This window comes from Nannospalax galili, unplaced genomic scaffold (genome assembly GCF_000622305.1).
Source record: "Nannospalax galili isolate Female #2095 unplaced genomic scaffold, S.galili_v1.0 scaffold305, whole genome shotgun sequence".
NCBI classification, from domain to species: Eukaryota; Metazoa; Chordata; class Mammalia; order Rodentia; family Spalacidae; genus Nannospalax; species Nannospalax galili.
The window spans coordinates 4,454,611-4,463,698 of NW_008356258.1; the positions used below are offsets into that span (position 1 = coordinate 4,454,611).

The 9,088-nt window shown below is 45.5% G+C and overlaps 1 protein-coding gene across 1 annotated transcript; it reads right to left on the reverse strand.

The window, feature by feature from the left end:
- Nucleotides 1-212: 212 nt before the first annotated feature.
- Nucleotides 213-8,205, reverse strand: Sfrp2 (secreted frizzled related protein 2). The gene is made up of 3 exons (XM_008854278.2): nt 7,487-8,205; nt 5,206-5,286; nt 213-1,384 (listed from the first exon to the last, which is right to left on the reverse strand). Exons 1-3 carry the CDS (start codon nt 7,986-7,988, stop codon nt 1,080-1,082), a joined length of 888 nt encoding a protein of 295 aa, XP_008852500.1. The 5' UTR covers nt 7,989-8,205; the 3' UTR covers nt 213-1,079.
- Between the last annotated feature and the right edge of the window lie 883 nt (nt 8,206-9,088).

A 9,088-nucleotide genomic window follows, 5' to 3' on the forward strand; every position in this document is an offset into this window, starting at 1 on the left:
CAGGGGAGGCAGTGGTGAAGACCTTATGAAATGTAAGGTGCAAGGATAGGACAGGATGATGTAGGGGGAGACACTTCCTGAGACACTGTGGCAGCAGAGAACTTTGGCCTCCCAGGGGTAGGACTGAGCCCCCTGAAAAAGAAGTGACCATTCTGCAGGGCTCCTTCCCAGTTCCTTGTTCAAGAAGACAAGACAGAGGCAAAGAATAGGTACGACAGGGTGTAAAGTTTATATACAAAGAATATAATGTTTATCTGAAATATTTACAGTGTTGGTTAAAGCAATATTTTTACAACTTTTTTAAAGGTAAACTATGTATATTACAGGTAGGCTACAATGGTTTAATTCGCAAAAACGGAGTAAAAAAACGTCTTAAACAAAGCTTAAAGTACTCAAGTCAATTTATAAAATTTATTTACTTGGCCCTTGGTTTGAAGGCATCATGCTAGGAGGAATGGCTAATGTGCTTTTTATAAGGTGAAATTCTGTAGTGGAATGTGATACATGCAACACTCTGAGCAACAGTTTAAGTTCCTAATGAAGGTGTTCAATGACAAATGAAATGTGGTAAGACTTAGGCACCCAGTCTTAGGCTGGAGCCGAGGAAGGTGTTGAGATAACAGCCCGCTTTATCTCAACCAAGTCTATAACCCACAAGTTTGGGCCACAGAGAAAAATGAAACACTTTGCATGTGAACCTCAGTGCACAGTAAAAACCAAATGACTGACCAAACAGGGAAAATGCTAAGTCACAGTGCCATCTATTCAAAGCTAACCTTAAAATGAACTATTTTAAAACTTCATAAAATATTCGTGATTTTATTAGTTTGAATATTTCTACAAGATTTGGGTGGGCTTTTGCTTTATGTGAAAACAGCTCTCCATTCCTGAGGCCTTCTAGGGCCTTATAACCAGGACATGCTGGGGATACACAAATGCAAGAGCAAGGCAAGCTGCTCCAGGCTGAGGCTGGGGCTGGAGCTTCCTGGACTGTGCTTGGGAAATGAACTGAGGTCGCAGAGCAGAAGTGGTCCACTGAGCCCCGGGCCTGGCTAGCGGCAAGCTGCGCATGGCAGGAACTAGCACTGCAACTTTCGGATGCTACGGGAGATGCGCTTGAACTCTCTCTGCCCCTTCTGCCACCGCTTTACTGAGGTGATCACCAGCTCCCCACCCTGTTTCTGTCCCATAACCAGATACGGCGCATTGATGTCGTTCATCTCCTCACAGGTACACTGCAGGCTGTCTTTGAGCCACAGCACAGATTTCTTCAGGTCCCTTTCGGACACACCGTTCAGCTTATAAATGGTCTTGCTCTTGGTCTCTAGAATGATTTTGGTATCTCTGTTGATGTAGGTTATCTCCTTCACTTTGATTTTCAGTGCTAAGAAGAAAAGAGGGGGCAGGAAAAAAAATCACAAGTTATGATGATGAATACAGTGTAGACTGCACACTTTTCTGCATATTCTGTGACTTGGCCTATGGGAGGGAAAGGAAGCTTCCTGGTAATAAAGATACAGGCTGCAAGTAGGTTCTTGGGGGCTGGATGAAGCCGGTGGCTTCATTTCTAAAGTCTCAAAGCACTTGCCAGGCACTTTGTTTCAAATCAGCCATCCTTCCAGAACTCTCTTACAGGACCCTGTTAACTTTCCTCCTCATTCCTTGCCCTTGTGTTTGTAAGTAGGTTGGCATGTGGTTCTTGCTATGCCCGGCATATGTGTTCCCCTTTGGGAAAACTTGAGCACGAAGAGAAATGCCCAGCTCTTAGGTGAAACATGAGCCTTCTGTGGCCACAAACATTAGACCCGATTTATGATGTCGGAGAGGTTTTTGGACAAACCTGTAAGGAAATTGTATCATGCAATCATTGTTTTCTAAAGAACAGATTACAGGGAGAATTGATTTTGCATCTGTATTTAATTTGGTAAAGAAATGAGAAAAAAATATGCAAGACTCTTTTTAAGAGCATGACATGTTTAACCATAAAAGTGTTTTTCTGAAGACTTCATCCTCATATGCTCTCATTTTCCTGTCCAAGGCCAAGGCATTTACAGATCATATATGTTCTGTTTCCAAACTGTGTATGTAGGGTCATTAGAATGTTAGGACCAAAAGTAAGTTGTTTACTATAAAAGACACGTTTTATAGTCATGAACAGTATGCTTTGAGAAAGAAAACCTTACAAGCACACATGCTGGGATTAAATTTCAAGACTGTACGAATGCAGGAAAAAGAATTTTTAGGTTAGAAAGGGTCATCCCATTAACATCTCATTAGTACATGAAGACTCAAATCCAGACAAGTGTCTGTGACTTGTATCGGGCCACCCAGGTAGGTTGTGTCCTAGCTTAGTCTACCACTCAGAATCCCAGTCCTCAAGCCTCCTTCTGTAACAGCACTGTGTTCTCTTGAGACAGTGGCAGACTTCTGTCCTGGTGGAGCACTGAGTTGCTCAACTGCTGTGTTGACACTTGATGCCCCTGACAGCTGTAATGGATGACATGCATGTATGACTTTTTGACTGTGATATGGTTTAATGCACTGTTTAAAATTAGTAGTAGAGGAAGATTATGTGTGTGTGTGTGTGTGTGTGTGTGTGTGTGTGTGTGTGTGTGCGTGTGCGTGTCTTTGGTTTTCTTTTCATTTAAAAAAGTCTCCGACAGGAAATTTGACTAAGTATGTTGTTCCAGCCAACAAGGACATGACAGAAACTCAACTAGGCAAACCAAGGATACTGTGACTTGGTGAATAATGGTTTTGTTTGATAGGAGCCCACCTGAACCAGAGTTCTCAGAGTTAATGGGCTTAATGGGCTTTGAGCTTATGGAATAAGCCATGTGGAAATGTCACATGTTCTTGTGGCCTCTCAGGGGGTAGGAGAAGAGCTGCCACCGTAGGGGTGAGTTGAACTGATGATACATCACCAAGGAGCCTAGTCTCCTTGGACACAGATGGAGCCTGAGCAAATTTTCACCTGGTCAGTGAAATGTGTTTGGGCTTCAGACACCAGAAAACCATCACTTTGAACTAGAAGGAAGCATAGTCCTTACCTTTCTCTAGCTTTAAAATTCGTACCACGAGTTCCTCCTTAGATTTTAAAGCTGAGATGAAACACAGGGAATCACAGACCCCAAATAACATTCCTACTCTGGGAGATGTGACTACTGATAGAGGATGTGATACTGGCACAGGTGGTGTTACCTGACCTAGTGACATGCTGCATTCATAGTCCAGTTTCAAGTCATTCTTTATTCACTGGTACCTGCACCACAGAAGTAAGATGTTTTGAATTTCTGTTTCAAGGGTGCAGTAGGGAACAGTGCTTTGCCTTCCAGGATGATTCAAGTCAAACAAATCCCATTGCTAAGCTTGTTCTTTTACCTAGGACTCCCCAAAGAACAATGGCAATATGGAATACTGCTTTTAAATGAAAGTGTAGTATGCCCTTCCTGAAATTCAGATTCTTTTTCCCGTTATAGGTCAAAAGGAGTGGGGAAATAGGAAGCAATGCTCACGAGGTATCTGCGTGTGTGAAAAGTTTGAGTTGCTGTGGTTTCCATGTTCATAGAAAGGATTTTCTCCATGCAGCAGACTCACATTTTTTTTTTTCCTTCAGACCTTGATGGGACACTTTAGAAAGGTTTTCTTTTGTAAAATAAGCCACAAAGTCAGTGAGTATTATGTATATGTATGCTTCTGAAATTCAGATGGAGGATTCTTCTTCAGAGAGGATTCTTTCATGTAGTGCAAAGGTTATAAGCTGCCAGAAGTAAATATTTTATGGAATTTTAATACAATTTTTACTAAATGATTATCTGTCTTGTTCTTAATTAAGTCTTGCTACATGGAAGTTAAGGACTGTGTTTTGGTGAGGCTCTAGAGATTGAAGATTATCCACTATTAACATGCTTGGCCCTGAGATAGTCTGAGATTTGTATGCTTGAATACAGATCCACAGAGCCTTATCACCTTGTTTGTGGCTCTTCCTGCTGGGGAGGGTTGTTGGTTAGGACTTGGAGCTGCTTTCTGTCTTTCTCCTTCCTCATCAGTGTGAAGCCTTTTCTCGTGCCAGGGCTGCAGTCTGGGAGCAGCCACAGTTCAACCCAGGACATTTTCTGAAGAGACCTGGAGCTGATGAAGAGTGGTGACCAGGACTGTTCCCAGAGTTCAGGAACCTAACTACCTGAGATTTCAAGGATGGCAAGGTGTTAGCATGGGAGGCTGTCAACAGTGGCAGCTAGGAGCAGTTACCTCAGTCTTAAAGATTTGTTGAGCGTATAGAAATGTTAATTTGGATCTACTAGAGTCCTTGTTAAGTTATATACTTACCAATACCTTCAGAGTTCTAAATGAATGATACTTGTAAGAGATACCAACCACATTAACACAACCAAAGGTATCTATTAAAGTAACAGTGCAGCCTGGGTGAAGTCCCTGACCACTTCCAACCCTGAGCTTTGATCCGGTCTCTAGCTAGTCGTAATTTACCATCAAGGGGCGGGGTGGGGGGGTATGGACAGCAGGTAGGTGCAGGTGGAGTTCTTTGTAGATAAAGTCTCTAAGTATCTTTCCTTCTACAATCTATTAAACGGAATGACTGTTTATGTTTCTTGGGTGATGTCACATGTGTTTTGAAAATTTTTTCCTTAGGTCCCCAAGCACTTTTCTAACACGACCTCTTTTACCTAACTTGAAAAACTTTCTTCTAAGTTTCTCCTTTTCTAACTATCTGTAAAATGGTAACAGGGCTAAAAAATAGAGGAAAAATGTTTTTACGTGATGCCAGGGCAAGTGTTTATTTGGGGCCTGTTTAATGTCTTGAATATACTTTACTGAGGGTTATATTCGAATTCCCATTGCTGCTACACATATAGAGTGACTGAAAAGAGAATATGGCCCAGGATTCTGCTTGTTGGCATAAAAAAGTCAAAACGAGATTAGAAATATGTCTACACACTGGTAATCTGAGAAATTTTCACTTGATTATTGTTTACGAAAACAGTGACTCACAACTAAAAAGCTGTAACTCAATACAAGATGGTTACATATATTGGGAAGTAAGTGAATAAGATGACTTTAAGGAACATGAATTGGGATCATATTTTACTCAGCCTGTATTTAGCAGCATCTTAATGATTTGTACTCTTAATTTTCCTGCTAAATAAAGCTTTTGGATGTGAAATTTGTTGTTGTTATATTACTTACCAAAATCATTTTTACAGAGAGTTTCCATTATGTCGTTGTCATCATCGTTTTTATTTTTGCAGGCTTCACATACCTTCGGAGCTAGAAATGTGAAAGGCAGTGTTTAGAAAGTTTGCTTTATCCGGGAACAGCAGGTGGCGTTTGTAAACAACTCAAAGGGACTTACCCAGGCAAGAGCAGCCATAGTCCTGTAGGACCCCTGCTTCTGCCTCTACAAAAACAGGATCACTCATGCCTGAGTGCTGTGCTTCCCATTTGGGGTTGGACAAAATGAGACTTACCACGTGCTGTGGTTAAGAAGTGATGACTCCCAAATTAAAAGGGAGTTGTGGGCAGTGTGTAGGCATGTAAGATAACTGGGAAGGTTGCAGCTTTTCAGTTCATCCTCACCTTTCAGACTAATTGAGTATGTTATTCCCAAAGTTTCTATTGAGAATGTGCCAAAAGACCCCAAACCCTTGAGGGACTTGGAAAAAAAGTATAACCATGAAGTACAGCAGGAAGATTGTCCTCACCTGTAGGACACCAGGGTAGCCTGTTCTGGTCAGGAGGGCCCTGGGTCTCAGGAACATTTAAAGATACTTTTGCCTCTAGGCTGGGAAGGGTGGCCAGAAGGGAAGGCAGCCGCAAGGACCCTCTTTGGAAGCACATCTCAGCAATTCCAACAAGGCCCATCTAACTGGCTCTGCTTTGCCTTGTGCTTCTGACACTTTTGTGTTTGACTTAAAATTTACTTCATTGTTATCCACAGCCCCTTGGTACAGGTGCTTCTTGCTCATCCTTGCCTGTTTAAGCAAGCAAGGGAGTGTTTCTGAAACAAATCAAAACGAATCCTTTGACCAAACCTAGGAATTTTGTGTGCCTGAAAAACTATCATAAAAGCCTGCCTAAGGCACTTGTAAAAGAATCTGATTTTTCGGGGGGGGACCCCCAACAACATGATCTTTCTCTCATTTATAAATAAGTGTAATGCTGTCTTTAAATTTTAGATGCAGTTAGGTTTTCACTAATATGAAACAGAATTTTCACAGAAAAAAATTACTCATAATTAGAAAAGTTACTTATTAATTTAAAAACACTAAGATTTTGAAGAACACAAAGTTTTGTTTAAGGGAAAGTGTTTAAGGGAAGGCACAGTGTTTGTGTTGATAGTGGAAAGAAAAACAAAAGCAACTCACACAAGACTGCCTTAACTCTACCCAACCAAAGTAAAACATTTCCAATTAGGAGGCTTAGAATGTATATAAAATGTTACTAACCTGTATTGGTTACTCTATGGTATATGTTGGACAAATGTTTGAAAAATGCCAAACATTTGCAATAAATTAGAAATCTAACCAATAAGATGATTGCAGACTTATGGTGCCTGCCAGGAAAGATTGCTAAACAACTTTGCATTTTCTTTAACTAATGATGTCTGCAGGAAAACAATTAGAGATTGAAAGGGAGATGCTGCTAGAGCCCTGAAAGGGATTAGGAAGCCCTCTTTCTATCCCAGGGGGCCCAAATCAGCTCAGACACATTGTATACTTTTTCCTTTCAGGAGGAATATCAAGAGCCCATGAGGTTTTCATTGCTTTGATGGTTTTTGCACAGGAACTTCCCTGTTTTCTAAAAACTTGAGGGAACTCTTTTGCATGATTTTCTCCAGCTAATTAAAACCACTCCTGAGATAAAAGCCGGTATCCATAGAAAGATGATTCCTGGATTCCTGGATATTCCCTTCAATCCTTCTTCCTCAAACACCTGGGCAGTTAAAACAGATATTCAATGTTCCATTCACTCAGAGTCAGTCCTGGTTTAATCTCCAAAACCTCAAAGTAGCTTAAAAAGTGATGTGTTTGTGCATCATGATTAACTTGCCTGCATCCCGCCCAGTGGGGCAGGAACGTGTGCAGAGTGTAGGTAGAGAGCCTCTGGCCTCAGTGCTCAGCACTAGGGCAGGACCACGCCGAACGCTTTCAGAAGCGTGGCCCCGGAACAAGCATCTTCAAACAAGAATTGTTTATCTATAAAGAAAGCCACTTTTTACTTGGTTTTCTTAACTATCCCTAAGGATAGCCGGTCTAACTCGGGAGGGGCCTTAGATTAGGGGTGGATATCTCAAATTCGATACAGGCTTGTGGCAAAAGACCACGGGAGAGAGATGGTACCATATTCAAGGCTGATATCCCCCAATGGGGACCAACTCGGAGATAGGGTAGAGGCTGCAGGGCGGGGGTGCCGTCTCTCAGCGCCTAAACCCAGCAGGGACAGGGAGGGATGGAGAGGGAAGGCTTACCTTCCTCGGTGGCCGGCAGGAGGTGGTCGCTGCTAGCCAGGGGGATGCAGAGGTCATTGTCCTGGGGAAAACGGTCACACTCGAGCATGTCGGGCCAGGGGAAGCCGAAGGCGGACATGACCGGGGCGCAGCGGTCCTTCACCTGCACGCAAAGCGAGTGGCAAGGCTGAATGGTCTCGTCTAGGTCGTCGAGACAGACCGGGGCGAAGAGCGAGCATAGGAACTTCTTGGTGTCCGGGTGACACTGTTTCATAACCAGCGGGATCCAGGCGCCCGCCTGCTCCAGCACCTCCTTCATGGTCTCGTGGCCCAGCAGGTTGGGCAGCCGCATGTTCTGGTACTCTATGCCGTGGCACAGCTGCAGGTTAGCCGGGATCGGCTTGCAATTGCTGCGCTTGTAGGAGAAGTCGGGCTGGCCGAAGAGGAACAGCCCGCGCGCGGAGCCCAGGCAGCAGTGCGAGGCGAGGACCAGCAGCAGCAGCGAACCAGGGCCCTGCGGCATCGTGGACCAGCGACCCCCGGGGGGCGGATGGGGCAGAGCCGAGGAAGCGCGAGGCAGCCTGAGCCCGAGCTCGTCCCGGGTCCTCTCGTTTTGCTCGTGGGCTTGGAGAGCCGGGCACTGGGAAAACCGCGCAGGCGAGGTGCTGGAAGCCCGCGCACAGCTCCGGGGGGCTCCGACCCGGGGGAGCAGAGTGAGCCGCTGCTGGGGCCCAGCCGGAGTTTTCTTGGTCTTTTTTATGCAAATCTGGAGGTGGAGGGGGGGCGGCAAGGGAGGAGCCAGCGGAGAGTAATCTGAGGAGGGCCGGTCACTACTTTTTGGCTGGTTTGGCTTTGAGAATGCCCCTCACGCGTTGGATCCCCCCGCCCCCCGCAGACGTCGCTGCTGCTGCGCGCGCGCTGTGCGCTTGCTATAGACAACAGACCCTCGAGGCAGTTGCGCCCCATCGTCAGCGAGCGCAGAGCGAGACTCGGGGACACGCGGGGTGCAGGGCTCAGGGTCCCGCTGCAGGGTCCGTGTGGGAACGCCCCCCCCCGGCGCGACGGGGCGGGGGATTGTTGTGTTACAGCCTGAAGTCCTCGAGTGGACCTCAGCAGCACTGACTGAGCCCGCGGCAGCCAGAAGCCCGCAGTCCCAGGGCTCTTTGTGCCCTGGAGCTCGGGCCCAGGACTGCATGCGGCCTAGGGTAACTTCGGTTCATCCAATCTCCAGCCAGAGTTGAGCAGGCTGGCCCATGCAGTGTGCTTCGCCTGCCCTTAGACGTCATTTGAACTATAAAGCGAAATAGTAGTATTGTATTGGTTTGCTGCTTTGTTGGGGTGTCTATAATTGTAGAAGAAACGTCTCTGCAGTCTTACCAGCAACGCAGGTTTGCCACCACCCCCACCTTTTGGAGAAGAGACTTTGACCTTTGAAGGAGGTGTCAGGGCTTGAAGGCGTGACAGGGCCTTACAGAAATCCATGGGAGGGGGCTCAGGATTGTCGCCGGATAGTCCCCAGGGCACAATTGGAAGTTATGGGTACCGAGAATAGGAGGCAAGTTGAGAAGGAGCGGGCAGAGCCCTGCCTAGAGATCCAAGAGCGCCTGTCCTCCCCAGAACAAT